At 40.4% G+C, this 26238-nt stretch overlaps 1 protein-coding gene and 1 long non-coding RNA gene across 3 annotated transcripts in view; one reads left to right on the forward strand and one right to left on the reverse strand.

Annotated features, from left to right (window-relative positions):
* MASP1 (MBL associated serine protease 1) overlaps positions 1–2986 on the reverse strand; it is a 49348-nt gene extending 46362 nt beyond the window's left edge. The window contains exon 1 of one of the 2 annotated variants that reach the window (XM_004278477.3): positions 1855–2986. In XM_004278477.3, the coding sequence (XP_004278525.2) occupies positions 1855–1859 (5 nt within the window). In that variant the 5' untranslated portion in view covers positions 1860–2986. The remainder of the gene's footprint in view (positions 1–1854) is intronic. The other variant, XM_004278479.3, reaches the window with a different exon arrangement.
* On the forward strand, positions 798–25008 carry LOC125964496 (uncharacterized). Its single transcript, XR_007477562.1, has 4 exons — positions 798–1758; positions 20854–20978; positions 21637–21769; positions 22821–25008. It is a non-coding gene; the product is annotated as an uncharacterized LOC125964496 (long non-coding RNA).
* The last annotated feature ends 1230 nt before the right edge of the window (positions 25009–26238 follow it).

Raw genomic sequence — 26238 nt, forward strand, 5'->3', positions numbered from 1 at the left:
ATGCTGAACTTGGAGCCTAAAGATCCAAATTTGGGTCTGGGCTTTTTCAACATCATCAGTGTGGCTCTGGGCAAGTTGCTAAACTCTTTTATCCTCACTTCTCCATAAATCCTACCTCATCCAAAATCTGAAGACCAGATGAGACAGTGCCTATGAAAGGGCTTTGCAAACTCTGAACTGTTGTGTCTATGTGAGGGAAGACCTTTTATAGACTTCTAGTGGAGCACTTTTCCAGTAGTAGTTTTGCTATTGAACAACTGAATTCAATTCAGCTAATATTTATTGCATGCCTAATAGGAAACAGACATTATGCTAGGTACTAGGCATACAAAGATGAACATGCCATAGATCCTATTCCTTAAGGAACACTCAGTCTTGGAAGAGGAGGTGGACATTTCAACAAAGAGGTATTAAGAAAGGTAGCTCCCAAGGACAGAGATATCACAAAGGAGAAGATGCTGACTCTGGGGATACTGGGCAGGGAAGAGGAGGTGATGTATGAGCCAGCTTGAACAATCGGGTCCTCTAGAAATAGGAGAAATAAGAGGGAGAGCTATTCTGGCTTAAGGGATCAGCAAACACCAAGATACAGAACTGATCGTCGGCCTTGTAGTTTGTTATGGCTGGGGCACTGGGTGGTAGGGTGAGATTTGAATAGTGGACAGATCAATCAAATTGTCATTCCATGTAGATGGGCATAAATCTCCTCTCTTTTAGGAGAAAGGAAAATGAAGTTAGATAGCAGATTTAACATTACAATGGATTTAGAAAGAAGAGAATGATTGGATTAACCTTAAAGACCTGATTATCTCTCTAAACCACAGGTAATCTGAGTTCAAAGAGTTAACATAGCCTGAAGCCCCTCATTGGCCCCAGACCCTGAAAAGTTGCTAGGTGACTTTGCAGAAGAGAAACAAATAGAAACCCTTTTCCAATTGAGAAGAAAATTAACGGGAAAAGATGTTTAGAGGCAACACATCTGCAGAGTGTTTTTTTTTTTCTTTTTTGTATTTTTAACAGTATTAACACTTATAAGTAGTAAAAGTAATTATGGTGGTCGGATTTTGACACTTGGAGAGAAAAACTTACAAGAAATGTCTGGTAACAAGCATCAAGTAACTCTAAGTCTAGGCTGAGGAATGGGGAATATTGAAGAGCTTGGAAACAATTAGAATTTAAAGTCCTAGTTTCAGAACTCCAAAGACTCTTTTTTTTTTTTTTTAATTTCAATTTGTAATATTCCTTTAAGAGCCATTTGGTGCAATTCATAGCCTGATTCACGCCACTGGCGGCCTCTGATTTCAGTAAGAAATGCAGAAATTTATAGTGGAATGTAAAACGGGGACAGGTTTTTAGTTTTCTAAATTGAGGTTTTAAACAAGCAAACTTCTGAAGGTTTAAGAAGCCACATAGCTGAGCTACGGGAATCTGGTTTCTTTTCCGGTCAGAACAAATAAACACACAAACACATATCTAACTCACAAAGTGTTGGAAGAGATAAAGCAATGCTCTTTACAAAGGAGGAAAACAAAAACTCAGCCTTGTGGGCAACAGAAGAAAAGTCACATTGGCCAGCAGACAGCACCCTACGCTGGCAGAGGGAGAAATCTGAGTTCCAGCGGCGTCAGGGGCATTTGCACACAGCCTCCCGTTTCAAGTTGCATGTCTCCGGAGTCCCAGGGAAGGCCCCAGCCTGTCTCCCTTCTCAGAGCCTCAGGGAGTGATGAAAAGCCCCTGAACCAGCCACAGGACTCGCAGGTGAGTCAGCCCAGAGACAAGGTCAGACCTTCCAGGGCTACTTGGCACCTGGTCCCTGGAAGGACCCCCTGTGCCCACTCCTGCCCTGGCACTCACCTCATTTTCCTGCCTTGGGTGCTCCTGGCTGCCTGGTCCCCCCGGCCTGACTTGTCTGCGAGCTCGTCCCCGGTGTGGTGTCAGCGATGCCTTATCTTTGTTCTGAGGTCCCTGTGTGTCTCTGGAATTGGCTGGCATTCTCCATTCAGGTCACGCCTTCCCCTGCCTGCAACAGATCCCCTCTCCCCCTCTCTCCCTCTGCCTTTTCCTCTCTCTCTCCTCTCTGACTTGCTCGTACACACACTCAGAGGAACCTGACAGAACAGAATCTGTCTTCTTCCTTAAAAGATCTGCTTCTCCAGGTCCCTCCTTCATCCCATACGGCTGCTTCCAGCTCCTGAGAGACAATAACTGAGCAGCTCAAATAGGTATTTGTATCACCATGTGTGTGTGTGTGTGTGTGTGTATGTGTGTGGATATATGTGTGTGTGTATGTGTGTGTATATGTGTGTGTGTGTGTGTGTGTGTGTGTGTGTGTGTAAAGGGTGGAGGGGGACAAAGTCTGATCTCTCTGTCTCCCTTGCCAGATGGCTATAGTTTTCTGCTCGTGTTCAGGACACTGGCAAAGGACACCAATTAAACAGGATGATCAACTAAGAGGGCAATTCTAACATCTACACTAGGCAAGAAAATAGAACCAAATCCCAAAGCTTGTCTGTCTGCAAACAACTACAGGCTTTCCTGTGAACAGAGCGGCTGGCCCAGTATGTGAGGGGAGCAGTCAGTCCTGCAGTTGGTTAGTTGTTCTTCGTCACTTAAAAGCAAGGCTTGTGCTGTTTACCAACTCAGAGCATTCAGAGGCCTGATACAGCTCGGGGAGGACCCACTACAGACAGAAAGCCCCGCATCCCATGGTTGTAGAGAAATCTGGGCCTGTAAAGGTGGCTAGACCTGGAGTTTGTGGAGAAAAGCAGCATCAGATATAAGCCAAGCTGAATAAGAAGAAAATTCCTTTCTTCACAACAATGACCACCAGTCCTGAATAGGGAGAGAGACATCTGGGTGTAACAAGTAGATTTTACCGAGAACCTTTTCTGTGTTAGGCACATGGCTAGGTGCAAACATCATCTCAATTACTCCCACAAACCTGTGAGGATCATACTATTATACTCATTTTACAAATAAGAAAACTGAAGCATAGAGAGGTACACAATCTGCCTGGGTCATCCAGCCCTTTATTACTCCTTACTGCTACCACGGCAAACGCAAACAGTTAACATTTACTGAGCACTGTGTGTCAGGTACTGCTCTAGTAATGTATTGATTGCTTTCGATCATCTTTACATTTTGTGTATCTGGGTAGTAATATTATCCCCATTTTCCCGATGAGGAAACTGCCCAGAGAGTTTAAGTAAGTTACCCAAGATCACACAGCTAGAAAGTGATAGGGGAAGAATTTGAGTTCTTACCCACAATATTGTACTGCTTCTCACTAGAATATTATAGTACATATGGCATTTCAAATACACACCACATTCACAAAGAAACTCAATTTGGGGCATTTTGAAAAGAGCAATTAGACTCAGCATCAGAGTTGGCTATAATCTTCCCTTTCTATCCAAGCTGGCTGTGCACTTTGGCCCCAATTGTTAACATCTCTGATCCTGTTTTCTCATCTGGAAAATGGGGGTTGCTTTGAGACTTAAAGGAAATTATCCTTGCCATTTTTTTAGCTGTTCAGTGTACCCAAGAGAGGGCTCCCACCCATTCTAACCAAGGTGGCAAACACATGCATTCTCCACCCTCTGATAACACTGCTTTAGCACATTTGGGGGAACAATGCCTTGCATCTTGCTGAAATTCTCCTGGCTCCATTTTCTCTCCAGTTTCTCTATTTTATCACTTTTAAAGGTCAGCTTTGCTAATCTGGGCATTATTAAGAGGCTGTGTTTGATAATGTGAGTGCAAGTATATGAGATGAGAGAATATGTGTGAACCTAGGCACCATTCTGGCTAAACAGCCTAAAAATTTCTGTGTTAGGCAGGATAGAAAAAATCCCTTTAAAAGTCCCATTAAGAAGACTCACAGCCTCCTCAAACATCAAATAACTCTCACACAACATTTTAATGATTTAAGTGCAAATGAATCAGAAACACATGGACTACATTTCTCTTGGAATATACAAGGGTTTTAAAACCAAGGGATAAAGAACTTGGCACGAAGCATCCTGCACCATGCAGAGGGCCCTGCCCACTAAAGACATTCCCTCCATCAACACTGCAGCTGAGCTGACCCTCTCCTAATTTAGGGCACATCCAGGGAAATGCAGTCATTTGTTATGGGCACAGAGGGGAGAGCTTGGGAGGGAAAGCCATCAGCTTCTCCTTGCAAAGTGTCATAGAGTAACTGAGCCTCCTGGAATAATTTCGTGGCCATGTTTCTTTAAGGCTGCCAGTGCTCAATGGGAGGCATTTGAAATACGTTCTGAGCCAAAGTTCTGCCAATATACAGCAGAGCTGATATGTGCTTCCCTGGGAGTTAGCCAAGGCTCAGATGGAATCTGCATGATAACGGGAACTATGTGGCTCAGGACTGATCTGGGTGGGATTCAGAGCTGTTTCCCATCGTGTTGGGCTGCATTGGTGATACCTTCCTGACCTCTTGATAAAAACTTCCTGGGGTGTCATGAATAGATCACGGGGAGTGGGAAGAATGGAAAAGACAGTGGTTTAGGAATAGACTCAACATGAGTAGGCTAACTCATGGGACCTTGGGCAAGTCACCTACTTTCTCTGCTGGAGGAGGGGAGGGAGTGACACCAGTTTGCTCCGCTATAAAATCAGGGGAGAGGAGTCCATTGAGATCATGGAGTGAGGACTAGGAAATTGCAGTGGAGGTGGGGAGGTGAATTGCTAATGATCTGTAAAGAGAGTCAAGGAGTCCTGAGTGACCTTCTAATCTTGACACTTGTTTTATCTGTGGTCACAATAGCATTACATTACTCAGGATTCAATCATAGGTATTCAGAAAGATAATTTTTAAGAAGGTTCAACTCGTTTTTTAAAATGTTGATGAAAAGGTTAACATATGAGTATAAGGAACTAACAGTATGTCAATTAGAATCACAGAAGTGTAGAATGACGGATGTGGGCTCAACATCTCGTTTATAGTCAGGGAAAGGGATCAGAAAGCTACTACTAAGAAAGTAAATACTACAGCACTCCTACAACTAGAACTGGGCTTGGTTTACATGTTCTACCAAAGTATTTATTACATGCAACTCCTGAGCCCAGACTTTCTGGAATTCCATGAATGCGCTGGAAAATGTAAAATATTTGGGCAATGAGTTTTTGTTGGCAAAGTGTGAAATCCAGGCTTCCTATAGCGTATATGAGAACTGATAAATAGCCCCAAAGATTACACCTTAGAATTAAATTTTAGGTTATTCAACACATTGGCTGACAGTATGCTGGAAACCCTGGCTTCAGAACCTATCGGATCATCAGAATAATATGGGAAATTAAAACAAAAAAACCAGTGCCTGAGCTTCATCTCAGAAGATTCAAATTCAATGAATCTCGGGTGGGGCTCCTGAATCTGTAATTTTAAAAGCTCCCATGGACGATTTTGTCATTTTGGGTACTTATAATGGTGCGTCTTATAATTAATGGCATCTTAGATTTGATGATATAGTCTTAGTGTCTGCCAGATACCTTCATATACATCATTACATGTAATATTTACATGTGTTTAAAGGTGAGGACACTGAAGTTCAGAGAAACTAAGTGTGTCAGCAAGAGGATGATGGACATCTAGAGCCCAGGACTCCTGACCCTAAATCCAGGGCTCTTTCATCTGCAGCCCCTTGATACTGCCTGTGGACTTTGAGCACCCATGAGCCATGCTGTCATGTGACTGCAAGATTTCAGGGAAGGGATACATAATTTACATTCAAAAAATAAATTATTAAGCTCTCTTATGGGCTAAACTGCACCGCTTCAAAATTCACATATCAAACCCGAGACAGGAACTTTAAAGAGGTCTAAGTTAAGAGGAGGTTATTAGCGTGGGCCCTAATCCAATATGACTGATATCTTTATAAGAGGAGGAGATTAAGATAGAGACAATCAGAGGAAAGACTATGTGAGGAGACAGCAAGAAGGTGGCCGCCTGTGACCCAAGGAGATGAGGCCTCAGAATAACAACCTCGATCTTGAACGTCCTTAAAATACCTGCCAATACCTTGGGCTTGAACTTCTAGTCTCCTAAACTGTCAGAAAATGCACTTCTGCTGTTTAAGCTACCTAGTCTGTGGTACTTTGTTATGGCAGCCCTAGCTAACTAATACAGGCTCTCTTACAGAAGTTCTCCCAAAGCGTGAGCGCATACCACCACGGTGTCAAGCTGATTTCAAGCACCGCAGGCACAGAATTAACAAATACTGGGTCAGTTAAGGTTCCGTTTGGTAGGTAATAAGAGAAACCTTGACTAAAGCTGAAACAGAGTTTATTTTCCTCACTTAGCAAGAAGTGAGGCAGTAGGTGGGCCTGGGGACATTTTCTTTTTTTCTGTTCTGCCATTCTTAGGAGCTAGGCTATGTGTAAGGAAGAATCCAGGGATTCTTAAGTACTTGAGATACTTGAGACATAGACCGTTTGTTATGAGCTGAATTATACCCCCACCCCAAATTCATATGTTGAAGCCTGAACTCCCACTATCTCAAAATATGACTGTATTTGAAGATAGGAGCTTTAAAAAGGTGATTAAGTTAAAATGGGGCTGTTAGAATGGGCCTAATCTAATTATAAAAAGAGGAGATTAGGATACAGACAACACAGAAAGCAGGGAGACCATGTGGGGATACAGTAGGAAGGTGGCCATCTGCAAGCCCAGGAGAGGGGTCTCAAAAGAAACCACCTAGACTTCTAGCCTCCAGAACTGTGAGAAAATAAATTTCTACTACTTGAGTAATCCAGTCTGTGGTATTTTGTTATGGCAGCCCTAGGAAGCTAACAGAGCATCCACATCTCCCTTACGTTTGCTCACCTAAATCCATTTGATACCAATTATTGTTGCTATTCACTCATATTAGGCCTCCCCTCCCACAGAAGTTCCTCAGATGCTAAGACTACACGGCCCAAGCAGATTCAGCCATAGGACAGGATTAATTAGGCCTTAAGAAGCAAATGGACAGCTGAGGTTAGACCATGTGAAAGGCAGGATTCAGATCAGGGGAGTCAGTGTTAGCACTTCTCTAACTCCCTAATGCTGTTTCAGTGACCATGACTTTTCCACCCTCCTTCCAAACTCCCTTGCTCTTCTATCATTCTGGCACACTCTACTCATCTCTATTACTGTCACCTTCCAATCTCTTGGTCCCATCCTCTGTTCCTTTCATTAGGAACTTAGGCATGTGGCACCATGCTTACCTCTCCTTCCCAATTCCTCCTGACATCCTGACACTGGACCCTCATTGCTTGATCTCCTCACTTCAACGATGACTTCTTCTATTTCATTGTAACCATCTACTCTACTTAAAGCCACATCCACCTCTGAAATCTTAAACTTGTAACACCCCATTCTCTGACCACCATCTCTTACCTTTCTAAGTCTTTGACTCCTTCAATAACCCTAGACTTCAACCTCATCAAGACATCCAGTCCTCTGACACCACTCCATTTCCAGTCTATCAGATCCTCTTGGCTTTATATCTTTTCTGAATCCCACAACCAATCACCAGCACTCCTGTGTGGATTCTTCTTTCTCTACCAGTTTCTTGACTCTCTTCTTACTTCAGAGGAATGATTCCTCATCTTTCTGGTGAATCACTGAGAATCTAATGAAAGCTAGATTCTCTGTCTGGAATACCCCCAATAAAGCCACGTAATTTACTCCCTCACTTCTTCAATTCTTTCTAAAAATGTCACCTTTTCAGTGAGGTCTTTCCTGGCCAATCTATTATTTCTATTTCCACCCAGCTTTGCTCTCCCCATATCCTGTTTTATTTGTCTTAATGGCAGTAATCATCAGCTAAGATGGTATTTATTTCAAGTTTTTATTGGTTTGTTGCTTGCTCCCCACCCCATTAGAATAACACAATCTCCAGGTGGACAAGTATTTTTATATTTTTTGTTTACTGCTCTATTCCCAGTACCAACAATAATGCCTTTGACTTGCACAAAGTAGGACCTTAATAAACATTTGTGGAATGAGCCATCTTCCAAGAAACATTTAAATAGGCACACATTCTTGAATTTTGGCATATAATTTCAGGGACTTGATGGCTCTTCTGAAGCCATGAAGCTCAGAAGCTCAATTTTTTTTTTTTTCACTCGTGTCCCCTGCATCGGCAGGTGGACTCTCAACCATTGCGCCACCAGGGAAGCCCCAGAAGCTCAATTTTAACCATTCTTCCTGAATATTTCTCATACATCCCACCACTGCAGTTTTAAATACCGTTACATACTGATCACTAGCAAATCTATTTCTTTAGTCTAAATGTCTTCCCACCCTCAAATCAAATGTCTATTCTCGCCTCCATCTGAAAGTTCCACTGGGCCGAGGTCATTATTTTTCTATTCCTGACTTGCTCATTCTCTCATACCAACTATGTCTATGAACTACCATCAACTCAGAAATTCAAGCCAGATATTTGAGTGTCATCCCTGATTTATATTTTCCTTTTCTCCTCATATGCCATCAATCAATAACTCCTATTGTTTACATATAAGTATCTTTCAAATCCATCATTATGCATAACTTCAATTCCCCACTACCGCTGCATTAGTGACGGGATTCATTAGTTCTCACTGGATTATTTCAACAACTTCTCATTTGTTTCTTTGCCCTTAGTACCAATCTTATAAATATACAAGTCTCATTAATTGTCTCCCTTTGTCAAACCTTTCAGATCACTTCTTTGCTTACAGAATAAAATAAAAATATCTTAGAAGAGCATTTGAACTCTGAAGTTTAATGTTGACATGAGGTGCAGTGAAACTGAAGTAGCCTGCAGTGCTGAGCCAACATGTGGAGGACAGCTGCCCTGGAGAATGGCTTGGACCCACAGCAGACTTTGCATAAGTGAGAAAGAAACTACTGTGCAAAGCCACTGAGCTTTTAGTATTATTTGTTACTGCAGATAATTTAGCCTATTCTGACTGACACAATACTCTTATATGGGATTGCTCTTTCACCTCTATATTCTCTCCTACAACCAGCACACTTACATATACAGACTTTTATGTCTAGAACTGGTACCAAACTAGTTGCATATTCCAGATTTTATCATGATCTCTCATGTCTGTATGTACTGATATACTTGGTTCTCTTGTTCTTTAATGTTATTTTCTTCCTCATTTGTCTGTAGAATTTCCTCTTATCTATCATATGAAATCTTGCTTAAACGTCAGCTTCTCTGGAAAATCTTCCCCAATCACTCAACACGGAAGTAAACACTACCTTTGTTCCTTACACTTAAACTTTAAATTATAGTTTAAATTGCATGTGTCAAATTATACAGCAAATTTTTGTCTACTTGGGTCATCCCTTCATCACAATAATTTGAGGGCCTGAACAATATCCTTTGTACCTTTGGCTCAGTAAATGTTTATTGAATACATAGATGTCTAAATAAATTTTTAAAAAGGCATCAAGACATGGGGCTTCCCTGGTGGCGCAGTGGTTGAGAGTCCGCCTGCCGATGCAGGGGACATGGGTTCGTGCCCCGGCCCGGGAAGATCCCACATGCTGCGGAGCGGCTGGGCCCGTGAGTCATGGCCGCTGAGCCTGCGCGTCCGGAGCCTGTGCTTCGCAACGGGAGAGACCACAGCAGTGAGAGGCCCGTGTACCGAAAAAAAAAAAAAGGCATCAAGACAGGTAAACACACAACTAAGTCTATAATTATAAATTGTGATGAATGCCATGTTGAAAGAGAGCAGAGTTCTATGAGAGAGGCTAATAGAAGGGCTTAATTTACACAGAGTGGTTAGCAAAGTCATGGTGAAGTGGTATCTAAGTTGAATAGGATGAGTACAAGTTCTCTAGTGAAGAGCTGGTGATTTCACAGTGATGGACTTTGCTACCTGGACTTCCACAGATGTGGAAATTCCCCATTTTTATAACCCAGTTCATAGAAATAATAAAGATATAGAAATGAGATTAATAAATGAACAGCTGCACTCAGAATCAAGAAAAGGTATTTCCTGTGGGAAAGTCTGCAAAAGGAGGGTGGTAGATGAGAAGCTATGGCAGTGAGTTTCCCACAGTGGGAACCCATCCTGACCATGTGGGAAGTCTTCACAGTCCCGCTGGAAAGCTGGGGGCTGACAGGGCTGTATGTGAAGTCACTGGGGAAGGAGTGAGAATCACCACCACAGAAAAATTGCCAAACAAGAATCAACAAATATTTTTCAAAGCCTGCGTATGGAAAAGGGGTAATAAACTCAATAAGAAAAGGATTTCATGGAAGGAAATAGAGTTAATAGAACCATAAGAATAGGATTTTAAAATAAGCTGTTTCCATAAAGCTAAAGGAGGGGATATCATCTATGATACAAGAAGAGGAGAAAGATTTGAAACAAGAACAGGTTGAAACGCAAAAAGAAGCAATTGGATAATTAATGAAATTAAAATAACAATTTTACATTTATTAAATGGCAGTAATCATCAGCTAAGATGGTATTTATTTTAAGTTTTTATTGGTTTGTTATAAATTATATTATTAAATATAATTTATTAAATATATTTATTGAAATTAAAAATAAAATGCAATTATAAGTATAAACAGCTGAATGGTCACAAATGAAGAATTAATTAACGATTTGGAAAATCAAGTTGAGGAATTCTCCCAGATAAAGAGATCAGAAGTATGAAAAAAATAAAGGGGGTATGGATTCAGAAGGTCCTACATATGTCTAATAGAATTTTCATTAAAAATGGAATAAAGAGGGCTTCCCTGGTGGAGCAGTGGTTGAGAGTCCGCCTGCCGATGCAGGGGACATGGGTTCGTGCCCCGGTCCAGGAAGATCCCACATGCCACAGAGCGGCTGGGCCTGTGAGCCATGGCCGCTGGGCCTGTGCGTCTGGAGCCTGTACTCCGCAACAGGAGAGACCACAACAGTGAGAGGCCCACGTACCACCAAAAAAAAAAAAAAAAAAAAAAAAGGAATAAAGAGGGGGAACAGGAAGTAATCTTTGAAGAAATATTGGCCTCAGTTTTCTAAGAATTGAGAAAAGACAAGAATTCTCAGACTGAAAAGATCTACCAAGGCCCAAGTGAGATACTTACATAAAGTTAGATCTAGATTCCTTGCAGCAAAATTTCAGTGTACTAAGGATAAAATTAAAATCTTAAAAATTACCAAAGAGAAAGAATGAAATTAGATTATCATTCAGACATTCTCACCAGCCACCTGGAAACAAAAGGGAAATAGAGAATACCCACATGTACAAAAGGAAAATACTTTTAAACCTATCATTCTATACTAGCTGAAGGATTATGTAAATGAAGCTGAAATAAAGACATTTTCAGACTCTAAAAAGCCTACCATTTGCAGGCCCTTTCAGAAAGAGTTACTGGATGATGTTGGAGCTGGTTAGTGTTGCTGAAATTGTAGAGAAATAACCACACTTGTACCATGCATGTGGGACTATAAAGTGGCCTGGCTACTTGAAGTACAATCTGGGGGTATTAATAAAATAAAAATTTGCATATCCTACAAACCAACAATCTTACCTCAAGATATCTGTCCTAGGGAAACATTCATTTGCAAACATGTTTATTGTAGCAAAAGTTGCCAAGGTGAAAAATGGGCATCAGTAAAGTAATGACTAAATATAATATGGACATACTATGAAACACAGAGCACTGGTTAGAAGGGATGAGAAAGATCTTTATGCATCAACCTGGATTTATCTCCAAGATTTACTATTAAGTGAAAAGGGCAGGCTGAAGAATGACACGTGCATTAGGATACCATTTATTTAATGAAAAAGCAATAGGCTCAACCAGCAATACATATTTTGCACATACCATAGATATTTTGCATGTATTTTCCATATATCACTGAAAAAAGCATGGAAGGAAATATACCAAACACAACTAGTTACTTGTATGGAGGATGTGGTGAGAGGCTTTATTCATATTTGTAATAAGCAAAACCTTTAGTGTCTGGTCAGAGCTGTTTAGGCAAGGGATTTTAAGGATAAAAGAGGACTCTGGGAAATGCAAATCAAAACTGCAATGAGATATCATCTCACCCCTGTCAGAATGGCCATCATCAAACAATCTACAAACAATAAATGCTGGAGAGGGTGTGGAGAAAAGGGAACCTTCTTGCACTGTTGGTCGGAATGTAAATTGATACAGCCACTATGGAGAACAGTATGGAGGTTCCTTTAAAAACTAAAAATGGAACTACCATACGACCCAGCAATCCCACTACTGGGCATATACCCTGAGAAGCCATAATTCAAAAAGAGTCATGTACCACAATATTCATTGCAGCTCTACTTACAATAGCCAAGACATGGAAGCAACCTAAGTGTCCATCGACAGATGAATGGATAAAGAAGTTGTGGCACATATATACAATGGAATATTACTCAGCCATAAAAAGAAATGAAATTGAGTTATTTGTAGTGAGGTGGATGGACCTAAAGTCTGTCATGCAGAGTGAAGTAAGTCAGAAAGAGGAAAACAAATACCATATGCTAACACATATATATGGAATCTAAAAAAAAAAAGGTCATGAAGAACCTAGGGGCAGGACAGGAATAAAGACGCAGACCTACTAGAGAATAGACTTGAGGACACAGGGAGGGGGAAGGGTAAGCTGGGACAAAGTGAGAGAGTGGCATGGACATATATACACTACCAAATGTAAAACCGATAGCTAGTGGGAAGCAGCCGCACAGCACAGGGAGATCAGCTCGGTGCTTTGTGACCACCTAGAGGGGTGGGACAGGGAGGGTGGGAGGGAGGGAGATGCAAGAGGGAAGAGATATGGGGATATATGTATATGTATAGCTGATTCACTTTGTTATAAAGCAGAAACTAACACACACACAAAATAAATGAATAAATAAATAAATAAATAAAAATAAGACCGGGGAGAGAAATAAAAAAAAAAAAAGAAGGAGGACTCTGGGTATTGTGAGGAAAATGGATTTGGAGGATAGGAGGCAGGGAGACCAGTTTGGAGGCTGTTGCAGTAGTTAGGACCATTAGGCACAGTAGGCACACAGCCTGGGGCCATGAAAATGTTTTAATTTTAATTCTTTTCAAATCAGAATGAAAACTAAGATAATAATGAATATATAATAAAGAATCCATTTACTTTTATAGCAATGAAGCACTAAAATACAATTTCTATTTATTTATTTATTTTATGAATAAATCCCAGATTAGGAGAGAGAATGCTTGGATGGATCAGAGTGGTAGCAAGTGAACATGGAGCCAAGAGGATAAAGACAAAATATATTTTGTAAGAAGAAAAGCCTGAACCTCGCCATAAATTGAGAGTGAGGAATTGAGGGAGAGAAAGACAGCAAAGATAACTCTCAGAATTCTGACTTAAGACGGTGTTGGTGCCATTTACTGAGATGGGGAAGAGAGGTGAAAGGTGAGCAGGGGTCAGGGTGTAAGGAGACTTGCATGCCGGACTAGATGTGGAAAATCTACTAGACAGGACAGGGATTCTCAACTCTGGATGGATGACAGAGTCACATGGGAGCTTGAAAAATTCAAAATTTTGCAACAACTCCCAGACCAGATCCCACCCAGAGTCTTGAAAGGGTTGAGGAACGCTGAATTTTTAGGCCACAGGGAGACAGAAAAGATTTTTAAACAGAGAATGACATGATCAGATAGCGTTTTTAAACAAATTCATATTTGAAAGCAGTATGGGAGCTGGAAACGAGTTGGCAAGAGATTGGAGGATAACCAGGAGCTACAATACCCAATGAACCCAGGCCCCCTGATTCTCAGGCCACTCCCGGGCTCAGAAAAGTTTAATGGAACCAAAGAAGTTTGGAAGAAAGCTGAAAAGACCTCCCAGCCACACCCAGTACAGAGCACAGATTGACTGAAGGCCAGGGACATTTGAAGCACGTGGGCCTTGGGGCCATCAACATTCTCTCTGGCCAAACCACAGTGCTAAGTTAAATGTTCAGTTGTCACAAGACAACAAACCTGAACCACAATTGCTTTTTAAAAGCAGGATTTTAAAACCTGAAATACTTCACAAAAAAAGCATGTCAGGAAAGCTGGCTATCTTTGGGACAATTGTTTTAAAATGTGGACCTCAAAATATTTTCAGCCCCCCGACGAAGGGGCTGAAGAGGGAAGGGGAACAGAGCTCTATGGACCTTCTGTCTTTACCCATATCTGACTGTGAATAAGGGTGACTCTTCTGGAGACATGCCAGCAGACCCTGATAGTTGAGCAGGAGATCATGATACTCAACGCTTATGCTCATCACAACAGTGAGGGTTTTTGAGTAAGCTATGGCAACTCTTTGGGCCTGAGTTATTTTGTTTTGTTTTCCCCATAAGATAGGAGAAATGATAGCACTTTTTTTTACATATTGTTTCAAGGACACAGTTGTTCTTAAAGCCTTTTGAATGAGTAACACCTTTGAGAATCTAATGAAAGTTGATCTTCTCTGGAGTAAAGCATAAAATATACATGTATCTGGGTATTTATAGGACTGGTAATTAATCCTTGGTAATGTTATAAATCACCTGCAAAGCTCCTGGCCCTTTGTGGAGACTCAACTGATAGTAATTATTATTAATATAATTAGACAGTAAGGGTAGGAGGATCATGAAATGTATATGTAGAAAGTGGCCTTCAGGATGGGACTAAAAAGATGAGCAGGATTTCAATAGGCTGAAGGAAGAACAAGAGCTACAGTAATGGCAAAAAGTGAAGTGAGAATCAGTGATAGAGGGATTATGCCTAATGAGTAATAATACTGACCATTTGCTGAGCCCTAGCTATGTGCCAGACGTTACATGCATGATCTCAGTCAGTCTTCACAAGTGAGGTACTGTTAGCCCCACTTTAGATATAAGGAAATTGAGAATTAGGGGGATCAAGAGGGAGGCAAGAGTAGAGGCAGGATCTTACCTTAGAAGTCTCTATTTCTGTTCTTTATGTAATTCTCTTTAATTTTGTGTATGTTCGAAAATTTCCATAATAATACATTTAAAAAGTCTCCCACTCCCTACAATTTTTATACCACAGGATGGCTTAATGGGAAGCCATTAATGGGAAGTAATTTCTTCTAATTATTGAGTTATCTATATATGAGTCCATTATATATACAAGTCCATTATCAGATGCATGATTTGCAAATATTTTCCCCTAGTCCATGGTTTGTCTTTTCATTATCTTAATGTTTTTTGCAGAGGAAAAGTTTTTAATTTTGATGAAGTACAATTTATCAATGTTTTCTTCTATATATCATGCTTTTGGTATTGTATCAAAGAAATCTTTTCTTAACCCAAGTGTCCACCATAATAAAATACCATATTCTGGGGGGTTTAAACAACAGACATTTATTTTTCACAGTTTTGCAGGCTGGGAAGTCCAAGAGCAAGGAGCCAGCAGATTTGGTTTCTGGTGAGAGCCCTTTTCCTGGTTTGTAGACTGCCTTTATGTTGTGTCCTCACATGGGAGAAAGAGAGGGCGTCTCTTCTTATAAAGACACAAATCTAATCATTGGTCCCACCCTCATGATCTCGTCTAAGCTTAATTACTTCCCAAAGGCTCCACCTCCAAATACTATCACATTGGGGGGTAGGGCTTCAACATATGAATTTTGGGGGATACAAATGTTCAGTCCATAACACCAAGGTCACAATACTTTTTCCTGTATTTTCTTCTAGAATTTTTAGGTTCAGATTTACATTAGGCCTATGATCCTATGATTTACATTTAGGTCTATGATCCATATGGAGCTGATTTTCACATATGGCACAAGATATGAATTGAAGTTCATTTTTTTACATATAGATATCCAATTGTTCCAGCAACACTTGTTAAAAGGACTATCCTTTCCCCACTGATTTGCCTTTACATCTTTCTCAGTTGTCCTTATAAGTGTGGATTTATATCTGTTTTCTCAATCTGTTCCATTCATCTATTTGTCGATCTTTATGCCAATACTGCATTCTTAATTACAGTAGCTTTAGAAAAATTTTGAAATATGTAGTGTTAGTTCTCCAACATTGTTCTTTTTCAAAGTTGTTTTAGTAAGAGTTTGTCAATTTCTACCAGAAAGCCTGCTATGATTCTGATTGGGATTATGTTGAATCTATACATCAGTTTGGAGGAAAATTGACATCTTAAGAATATTGAGTGTTCATATTAAATGAACACAGTATATCTCTTCATTTATGTGTCTTTAAAAATTTCTCTCAATAATGATTTGTTGTTTTCAGCAAATAGTTCTTGTCTACCTATTGTCATATTTATCTCTAAGTCTTTCATAAATTTTGATTTCATTGTATCTGACATTTTTATTATGATTTCTGATTGCTTAGTGCTAATATATAGAAATATAATTGATTTTGTAAATTGGTTTTGTCTCCTGCAACCTTGCTGAATTCATATTTTAGTTTTAATAGCTTTTTTTAAGATCTCATCAGATTTTCTGCATAGATGATCATATCATCAAAAGAATAAAGACAGTTTTACTTCTTCCTTTCTTTTCTTTTCCTTATTTTGTTGCACTGACTAGAACCAAAAGTACAATATGGCATAGAAGTGGAGAGTGTGAACATAAATGTTTTATTCTTGATCTTATGGAGAAAGCATTCAGTCTTTCAACATTTAGTTGTTAACTGTAGGTTTTTTGTAGTTGTTCTTTATCAGAGGAAGTTCCACTCTATTCCTAGTTTGCTGAGAATTTGTACCAGGAATAGCTGTTGGATTTTATCAATTGTTTTTTCTGCCTTTATTTGTTAATTTTTTTGGCCATGAGGCATGGCTTGTGGGATCTTAGTTGCTGACCAGGGATAGAGCCCCAGGCCCGGGAAATGGAAGCATGGAGTCCTAACCACTGGACGTCCAGGGAATTCCCTTTTCTGCCTTTATTGACATGATCATATGATTTTTCATTTTTCATTTGTTAATATTTAAAATGTCAATGTTAAAATTTTACCATATTAAAAATATGGTAAATTACATTGGTTTATTTTCTTGACTTTTCCAGAAAGTTAATCTTGCATTAATTCCACTTGGTCATGATATATTATCCTTTTTGTATATTGTTGAATTTAATTTGATAAAATTTTGTTAATAATTATTTTATATATGGTTTTGAGGGACACTGGTATGAAGTTTTCTTATAACATTTTTATCTGATTTTGGTATCAGGAAAACACTGGCCTCATAGAATGAGCTGAGAAGTATTTCCTTCTCTTCAATTTTCTAGAAGAGTTTATGTAGAATTGGTATTATTTCTTTCTTGTTTCTTAATACAGTGAAGCTATGTAGGCCTGAGTTTACCCCTCCCTCTCCTCTGTGGGAAGATTTTTAACTACAAATTCAATTTCTTTAATAGATAAAAGGCTATACAAGTTTTCTGTTTCATCTTGAGTAAACTTTTGTGTTTTTCAAGGAATTTGTCCATTTTATCTATGTTGTCAACTTTATGGATATAACATTGTTCATCGTAGTATTCCTTTATTGTACTTTTAGTATTTGTAAAATCTTTAGTAATGTCACTTCCTTTATTCCAGAATTTGGTATTTGTGTCTTCTCTCTTTTTGTGCTGACCAGTTTATATAGAAGTTTGTCGACTTTATTACCTCCTCAAAGAGGCTGCTCTTGATTTCACTGATTTTTTTCCAACATATCTGTGTTGGGTATTTTGTGGATTTATTCCCAAATCTTTAGTATTTCCTTTCTTCTGTTTACTTTGAGTTTAATTTTGGTTTGATCTTAGTGCTATAAATTTCCCCATAAGTTCTGCTTCAGCAGCATCCCACACATACCTATATGCTGTGTTTTTTGTTTTTTGTTTTTTTTTCCGGTACGCAGGCCTCTCACTGTTGTGGCCTCTCCCGTTGCGGAGCACAGGCTCTGGATGCACAGGCTCAGCAGCCATGGCTCACGGGCCCAGCCACTCCGCGGCATGTGGGATCTTCCCAGACCGGGGCACGAACCTGTGTCCCCTGCATTGGCAGGCGGACTCTCAACCACTGCGCCACCAGGGAAGTCCATATAAGCTGTGTTTTTGTTTTTACTCATTTAACTTTTTATTTTTTGACTTCTGGTTATTTAAAAATGTGCTATTTGGTTTCCAAATATTTGGTAATTTTCCAGAAATTATTCTGTTATTGATTTCAAATTTAATTCCATTTTGGTCAGAGAACCTACTTTGTATGACTTGAATCATTTTAAATTTACTGAGCTTTGTTATAAAGCAGAAACTAACACACCATTGTAAAGCAATTATACCCCAATAAAGATGTTAAAAAAAATTTACTGAGATTGGTTTTAGCCCTGAAATATGATCTATCTTGGTAAATATTTCACATGCACTTAAAAGGCATGTATATTCTGCTGTGGTTGGAAGGAGTTGTCTTTAAATGACAGGTTGGCTGATCATGTTATTTAAGTGGTCAGTATAGTTACTGATTTTCTTTCTGCCTGTTCTATCAACTATTTAGGGAGGAATGTTAAAATCTCTAACCATATTGTCAATTTTTCTACTTCTCATTGCAGTTCAGTCAGGTTTTGTTTCATATATTTTGGAGTTCTATAATTAGATGTGTAAACTTAAGATTGTTATATCCTCTTTGTGAATTACTTCTTTTGTTTACCATTATGATCTTCTTTATCCCTGGTAATATTCTTTGTTCTGAAATCTACTTGTCTGACATTAATATAGCCACTCCAACTTTCCTTTAATTAATGTTAGCATTGTATATCTTTTCCTACCTTTTTCCTTTTAATCTATTTCTATCTTTATATTTAAAATGCATTTCTTGTATGAAGCATATAGTTGGGTCTTGCTTCTTTATTAATCTGAAAACCTCTGCCTTTCAATTTTGTCCAATTTAGACCATTTACATTTAATGTGATTATTATTTGGCTGTGTTTGAGTTTATCACACAGCTCTTTGTATCCTATTTGTCCCATCTGTTCTTTGTTTTCTTTGGGTTTTTTTCCCTTTCAGATTAATTTAGACTAGAATTAGTATATTTGTTTTTATTTCATTTTATCTACTTTGTTGGCTTATTAGCTATAATTCTTTGTTTTGTTATTTTACTGTTGCTTGGGGTTTTAACTTATTACAGTCTACTTTCGAATGACATTATACAACTTAATGTGTATTATAAGAACCTTAAATAATGTACTTCCACTTTCCCCTTCATGTCACTATATGATTGCTGTCATTAATTTTCCTTATACACGTGTCTTGAGCCCCTTGGTACATTGGTATTATTTTATTTAAACAGATAATTATCTGTAAAATAGATTTAAATAATTTTTAAAATCTTCTGTATTTACCCAGGTAGTTGTCATTTCTGGTGCTCTCATTTCTTTGTGTATATTCATATTTCCATTTGGTATTATTTTCCTTCTGCCTGAAGGAGTTCCTTTAATATTTCTTTTAGTGTGGGTCTGCTGGTATGAATTCTTTAAAACTACATATCTGGAAAAGTCTTCACCTTGCCTTTGTTTTAAAAAAATATTCTCATGGAAGCAGAAGGGTCTATATTATTTTGAGTGTGACGAAAGGCATAATTAAGATGACAGTTCACATATATCAAGCACTTAGTTTATGCCAGCAACCTTCTGAGTTAAGCATTATTATTATTTGCATTATACAGACCTGGAGACTGAGGATCAGAAAAATTTAAGTTTTCCAATGTCATACACCCAACAAGTGACAAATGACATTCACATTTCTCTAGAGTCTCTAATGTTAACCACAACATTCTGCTATCAAGAAAATAGAGGACATATAAGTACACACTCCAGGAAATGCCTCATACTTATATTTCTGAGAAAAAAAATTAAGTCACTTGAAAGTCATTCCAGACTCTTTCTGGGACAATGGTCTTAACAGGAAACTCCTGGAGCCCTGTGAAACCATACAACTCCTCAGAGACCTGCTTATAGAGAATATAATCAGCAAAGCTCCACAACACAGCTGGTTGGTCAAGGCCACCCAAAGTCATTCCCAGAGCCTGAGAAATGGCTCTATAAAATTAGCAGCTGGGGGTTGGGGTGGGTGTTGGTTCTAAGGGAGCATTTCCCAGTGGATGGCTATACACACTCATATGAAAAGAGGGCTGCATTGATAGTGCTGGGTAGGGTGTCATGCTCTTTTCTCAAATGTTCTGTGGAAGTAGCATGGACAAAACAAAGAGCACTGGGTCTGCACCCATGCTACCTGGATGGATGGATTTAGCATTAAGAACTTGAGCGTCCTATGTTACTTGCCTGGTCCCGTTTCCTCATCCGTAACAAGAGGACATGAGTGGTCATTCAGCCTACCATTTGGTGCTGTAAAAATGAGAAGGATTATTATTTTTGTTCTTATTTTTATGAATGTTTCAGGATTCTGCACAGGGATACAATGAAAACGTGTTACATCACACACTGAAAAATGAAATATACCAAAAAAGCTGCACCAAGTTAGAATTTGGAACAGAAATTATTTATAAAATAGGCAATGCTACTGGGCATGTTTTGGTCTTCAATTAAATTCTTTTTAAACTCTGGCTCCACAGTGTAATGGTTTTGGAATTAGTAATAATAAAACATTAGTTACACTGGTGAGTAATGGTTTTATTTAAACAGGATGAAATGTTAACCCAGTGGTGCCCAGAACCAAATGTAAGACCTCTAAGTGGCTATCCCGTGAATGTCAGAGGCCAGGGTCATTCCTATTAACCTTTCGGTGGGAGGCTGAGATACACACAGCCCAGCTACCTGCATTTCACATCATTTCACCTCGATGTTTTATCTGTGCCTCAAAATTCTTTTGGGAGCACTCAATATTGACTTTTTTTTTTTTTTTTTTTACTGACAGAGACACTGGGGCTCAGAAAGATTGACTTGGTCAAAGTCTCACCGCCTGTAGGGGGTGCAGAGCCGAAGAGGTCATGACAGTGCAGAGAGCACAGTTTGACTGTGACATGACAGGCGTCGGCTGGGGTGGGTACCTGCATAACTGAGGAACAGTTACTATGTGAGAACGGGGATAATACCTACTTCGTGGAGACTAAAATGTGCTTACTCAGGCCCTGGCACTTACTTAAATACTTAACAAAAGTTGGCTATTCTTCTCCTTCTTCATCTCCCACCTAACTTTCCACTAGAGCACACAGGCGTCTTAACAAATACAGCCACAGGCAAGCTTCTACTTATGCAGTCCCCCAACCACCAGGAACACGCCCCCAACAAACCTGTCCGAAATGGACTCCATTCCACTCCCCTTCCAGCTTGTGAGTCCTGGGCTTTGGAGATGTTCCCGCACTGCTCCCTTTCCCTCCCTTTGCCCTGGCAGTCAGCACTTCAGCTTGGGCCTGTCCTCACCTGGCTCTGGAGACTTCCCAGGGGTGGGAGGGAGGGGTGCAGGGGTGGGGGAAGTGCTTCATTTCAGGTGGGAAGGCAGAAAAAGAAGAAAAGCTGGAGAAACCCCTCTCCTGGGGGTGGGGGGCAGCCCCTGCCCTGATCTCCTATCAGACCCCGTCCCATCTGTCAGGCCTGCATCTCCTTCTCCTCCTTGGCTTCAGGCCCTAGGGCCAAGCTCCCTGGCAAGTCTGCCTTTCCTCTGGAACATGGGGCCTCTAGCTCTCCTCTGGGTTTGCAGGGAACCCCTGCTAGCAGCAGTATCACCTGAGAACTTGCTGGAGACCCACATTCTCTGAAGTCTGGCACCAGGCCTACTGAACGGGAACTCCAGGGGCAGGCCCCAGCAATCTGCGTTTTAAGAAGCTCCCCAGGTAATTCTGATGTACCCAAAGTGTGAAAACCACTGTTCTAGGGAAACAATGCAAAAGGAAGCTGAGGACCTGAGTATTCAGCTCTGCTTCTTGACAAGCACAGTGAGAGCCCCCCAAGTTGTGGTTAAAGGCTATGTGTTAGTTCCAGGCACCGATGGTGGGGAGGGGGAGGGGGAGAAGGAAGGAGTTGGGAGGAGGATGGGGGTGGGTACAGGGAGATGGCTGGACAGAGGAATGCAGACGGAGTGGGGAGTGGGAGATGGAGAGGGAGGGGTTTGTGGAGGTGGATGGGGGAAGGGGGAGGAGCTCAGAGACTGAGCTCTGTTCTGTGGGAAAGGAAGGCGCAAGGGGTAGAAATCCTACACTTATCGAGTACTTCCTACTAAGCAGGTACCTGGCATCCACTGTTTCCTTTCACTTTTAATTTAAATTTTTTTTAAAAAAGTAAATGTTATTTATCCCTGCATTACGGATGGAGACTCTGAGAGGTTGGGCTGGGAAAGGGTAAAGAGAATAGGGTGAGAGTGATACCAATACAGGACCATAAATGTACGACCATAGATAGGATAGGATATTATCGTCTTGTGGAACACCTGCACTGTACAGATGGGGAAACTGAGGGCCAGGGAGGAGAAAGGACTTGCCCAGGATCACACAGAAAGTCAGTGTCTACTAATTCCTAACCCCGTGCTCTGTCCCCAACCCTTTAAAATGCAAGAAAATCAAAAGCATTTTCTTGCATTTTAAAGCTTGTTTTCAAACTGTTTATTTTGAATTAATTTCATATTTACAGAAAAGTTGGAAGAAAGTATAGATATCCTTAAGTCCCTCACTGCTTTTCCCCTAAAGGTAACATCTTACATATGTGTAGTATAGTAATCAAAAAGTTTTGGGGGAGTTAATTACACTTTTTACTTTGAAGTAATTGTATATTTACATTCAGTTATAGGAAATAATACAGACCATCCTGTGCATCCTTTATGGAGTTTCCCCCAATGGAAACATTTTGTCCAGAACTTTTATGCTTGTATGTTTTTGTTTTACCCTTCAGATTCATCCTCCTCACTCAGAAGAAAGTTCTCAGATCTCTTCTGAAGAGACAGAAAAGACAGGATATAAAAATAAAAATGGAAAGGGTTTTCTCAGCAGGAAGGATGGGCATCTGCTTTTCCTGGACCCACTGTTTCTTCTCCAGGGACCGCCCAGGCCTTCCAACAAAAACCTCTGGGTCTAAGCTTCTGCAGGTGCCATCCAAAGATACCTGCGCCGGCAGCAGGGGAGCATTGGCAGTGTTCCAAGAACTTAAAACCTCGTGAAACCTTGCGCTTGGGAGGAATCTTGGAAATCAGCCACCCAATTCTTCATTTGATGCTTGAGTCTCTATCAACCTCTGCTGGGAACTCACCCCTATTCAAAAGCTTTGATAACTTGGAGTGCTAGAAAGTCCTTTCACTGGACTTGAGAGCAGGACTATGATTTCTTGTTTGCTGTGATATTCCTACTCCCCCCCACCCGCCCCCCACAACAGTGCTCAATAAATACTAGTTGAATGGATGGATGAATGAATGAGCTAGTGAGCAGATCTTCTGCCCAGTTTGTGTGGTTGCTGTGAAGGAGGGCGTCAGGGTCTGCCTGGGATGCTGTCAGCGTGACTCAGCACAGCCTGTGCCTTGCTGAGGGCAGATGCCCTTGGAACTTGAGGTGGATAGGAGAGTTCCCAGCTAAGAGGTCCCTGGGGTGGGGAGACGAGTCTTTCCAGTGTTCCGAGTGCCAGGGCCGGGTAGCAGTCTTACTGCATGGCCATGACTTATTACATTCCCGGGTAAATCGAAATACAATCCATATGTTCTGGGGTTATTTACACGATTCTCATCAAGATGCCGCCGTTGCGTAAGAGCCATTTGACATCGATGGCACGGCTTTCTTTCTTCCATTCTGAGAAGAGTCCCTGAAGAAAAGCCAATTCCACTGTCCCCGGAAAGGGAGGGGCAGGAGCACAGGGAACAGTCATCTGGGGCAGCCCTGCTGGCAACGCAGTGCCTGGGGAGACTGTTTTCAGTGAGTCTCATAGGGGAGGCTGAGGAAAGAGGGAGACTCCTGCCAAGCTGCATGCCCCCGAGGGCTCTGCCAGCTGCTGCCAGCACGACTTCAGTGGAGGGCGGGGTGGAAATGGCTTAAGGAGTTGCCAAAGAACAGGGAGGAAGAGCTGGTGCATCGGGAAGATGGGGGCTTCCAGGAAGGACACCTGGGTTGCATTCTGGTGTAACTTTGGGTAAATTACTTCCTTCCCACCGCCCCTGGGCCTCAGTTTCCCCTTCTGTGAAGTGTGAGGCTGCACTTATGCTGCACCATCCTTATGCATCCTGATAGACTATTCTAGGGTCCCTTTTTTATATCTTATTGTGAATATTATCTGGCAATGCCTAGATAAATATTTTTCAAGAAAATATCTTTACCACAATCCTTAGTAAGAAATACATTTTACACAGGAATCTAGTGTGTGTGTGTGTGTGTGTGTGTGTATGTATGTATGTATGTATATATATAAATATATAAAACTGAAACAAAGTTTTCACAAATCAATGCTTACCCTTCCTACAAGGATAGACATGTAGATTAATGGACCAGCAGAAAGAGTCCAGAAATAAATCTACGCATTTATGGTCAAGTGATTTCCAACCAAGGTGCCAAGGCAATTCAGTGAGGAAAGATAGCCTTTTTAGGTGGTGGCACAACTGGATATCCATATGCAAAAATCCACCCAGACATCCATCCATCCAGACATACATATATACGTGTATATACTTACACCCTTACTTCACGTGATACACAAAAATGAATTAAAAATGGACCTTAGATTGAAATGTAAGAGCTAAAAGTAAGGAGCGAACTATGTGTACTTGTTAACCACAAGGACGATCCTCATGAACATTATGTTAAGTGAAAGAAGACGAACGTGAAAGACTAAATACTTTGTGTTTCCATTTACATGAAATTTCTAGAAAAGGCAAAACATTAGGGACAGAAAGCAGCTTGGAGGTTTATTTGGGCTGTAGGGCTGCTAACAGGCATGGGGGAACTTTGTGAAGTGACAGCAGTGTTCTGAAACTGTGGTGATGGTTACACAGCCCTATAAATTAGCTAAAAATCATCAAATTGTACACTTACAATGGATGAACTTTATAATATGTAAATTATAACTCAAAGAGACACACTAATAAAATTAAACCTGAAGGATAAAGATGGTACATGATTTGTTTGTGATGTGTTCTTTGGGTGTGATGAGTTAGTTCCAAACCACCTCTTACTGTCTTATTTGTCTCTCTTCATAACATCCACAGAATCATTGCACATAGACATACTACTCATAACTACAGTCATTTGAAAAGATTAGAAAGAATAGATATACAGTGATTAGATTTATACTGAAAACTAAACTTTTTTAAGAAAAGGAGTTTATAAATCTAAGCAAGTCTTCCAACATTATGCGACACCAACAAATGCTATTAGACCATAATTAGCCGTACTTTCAGGCATGTAGTTTGTCATATTCACCAAAGGCATAATCTGATAGTTCTGAATGATCATGAAGTGCAAGGAAAAACGTTCTGTCTCTCCTTAGTAGCTTAGGATGGGAATCAGACACATCCAAAGACTTCCAAACCTAACTGATCATGAGGATGATTCATGGACAGCTCCACACCTCACCCCCAAGACCTCCGAGGTGGTGAAGTTTTAGGATTCTTCAGTCTTGCAAAGATCTCCCAGGTGGTAAGGGAGGTTTGTGAGTTTCACTTGGTGAAATCAGTGTAATCAGATTTGAGATAGAATACGAAGATTGGTTTCCAATTATAGTTAAAATATCAAGGTTTGCAAATGAACGACTTAAAAATATATATATAAAGCAGCGTATAGATTAAGTTGCCCAAATCTGACCAACTCTGTTTTCTGTTCATACCTAATTTAACTGTCTCATTGAGTTTGTTTTGGGGAACTGGTCTCTCCTTCTGAAAGCACTCTTCCTTTGGTTTTTCAGGCGCTGCTTCTCCCTTCCCTTTCCCGTCCCCCAACTGTTTTCCCTCAAGGACCACTGGGAGGCATCTCATCTCCTTCACTTCCCATCCCCTACATGTTGACCTCCAACCTCTGCTCTCTCCTCCTCTCATTCTCCTCCAGTGGTTTCTCAAGTGTGCCCTTAAGCCATTTGTATCAGAAGCACCCAAAGAGTTTGCTTCTTGCTGAAAGTGCAAATTCCAGGGCCCTAGCCCAGATCTACTGAATCAGAATCTCTGGAGGGCACCTAGGAATCTGCATTCAAGCTGTCTCTCCTAAAATTCTAAAGCACACTGAAGTGTGAGAACAGCAGCTCTACAGACTTCCCCTGGGCCACACTCCTTAATCTAATGTTTCCTGATTCATCCATCCCACTGCTGCCCAGACCCCATCTCATTGTTCTACTCCTTAAAATC

Source organism: Orcinus orca, chromosome 5, assembly GCF_937001465.1.
Source record: "Orcinus orca chromosome 5, mOrcOrc1.1, whole genome shotgun sequence".
Taxonomy (NCBI): Eukaryota; Metazoa; Chordata; class Mammalia; order Artiodactyla; family Delphinidae; genus Orcinus; species Orcinus orca.